This window comes from Monopterus albus, unplaced genomic scaffold, assembly GCF_001952655.1.
Source record: "Monopterus albus unplaced genomic scaffold, M_albus_1.0 scaffold39.1, whole genome shotgun sequence".
NCBI classification, from domain to species: domain Eukaryota; kingdom Metazoa; phylum Chordata; class Actinopteri; order Synbranchiformes; family Synbranchidae; genus Monopterus; species Monopterus albus.
The window spans coordinates 1,697,015-1,697,930 of record NW_018127919.1 but is presented as its reverse complement, the minus strand read 5'-3'; the positions used below and the strand labels follow the sequence as shown (position 1 = coordinate 1,697,930).

The following is a 916-nucleotide window of genomic DNA, read 5'->3' as shown; positions in this document are numbered from 1 at the left end:
ACGTCCTGAAGGGGAGGATTGCTGCAATTGGAGGAGTGTTCTTTTTGCTACAGGGTAAAGAAATTAGGATAGATTCAACTGCTATGTGACCTAAAAGGATGTCTCCACAAACAGGTCAAGGTCAAAGGTCAAAGTGTTTATTTGTCATATGCAGTTAGGAAACGTGTTTCCCTGTACAATGAAATTCTTACTTTGCCGTCCACATGAATGCCACATAATACAAGTGAAATATAAAGTAGATGAGCAATAACACAAATCTAAACAGGCAGTAAAATCACAAATCTAAGGCACTTTAAAGCAGCAAGTGAAGGAAGCAAATAAAAATACAACAAGAACACAATAAAATGCAGAGAGAATATATGCTATGTGGGAGCCATGGAGTATAAATACTCAGCAGTGTGTGTGCAATTGTGCATGTGCAAACTGAGTATGTAAACAGTACAGATGGAATTACATGAGGTAGGTTCTGAGTCAGCTGTTTAGGAGTCTGAAAAACTCTTTCTTTCCCTCTGCCATCATTCTGGAGGTCCTGCATTTCACACTTCTGAGCCTACAACCGGAGGGTAGGGATATAAACAGTCCGTGCTGGGGGTGGGTGGAGTCCTTGAGGATAGAGGCAGCTTTCCTACGCACCCTGCGATGGTAAATGCTCTGCAGAGAGGGCAGTGGAGTCCTGGTGATCTTCTCCAGTCTTTACCATTCTCTGCAGGCGCTTGCGGTCCATAGCAGTAGTGCTGCCATACCAGACAGTGATGCAGCTGGTCAAGATGCTCTCAATGATGTAGCTGTAGACGTTGCAAAGGATCCTAGGCGACATGCTAAACCTCCTCAGCCTCCTCAGGAAGTACAGCCGCTGTTGGGCCTTCTTGACCAGCTGTGTGGTGTTGAGTGTCCAAGTGAGGTCCTCACTGATGTG

General features: G+C 45.1%; 1 protein-coding gene across 1 annotated transcript in view; it reads left to right on the top strand.

Annotated features, from left to right (window-relative positions):
• LOC109959599 (claudin-15-like) overlaps positions 1 to 916 on the top strand; it is a 5,077-nt gene that overhangs the window by 2,864 nt on the left and 1,297 nt on the right. Inside the window, exon 2 of the mRNA XM_020599101.1 lies at positions 1 to 54. This exon is cut by the window's left edge and continues 108 nt beyond it. Within this exon, the coding sequence (XP_020454757.1) occupies positions 1 to 54 (54 nt within the window). The remainder of the gene's footprint in view (positions 55 to 916) is intronic.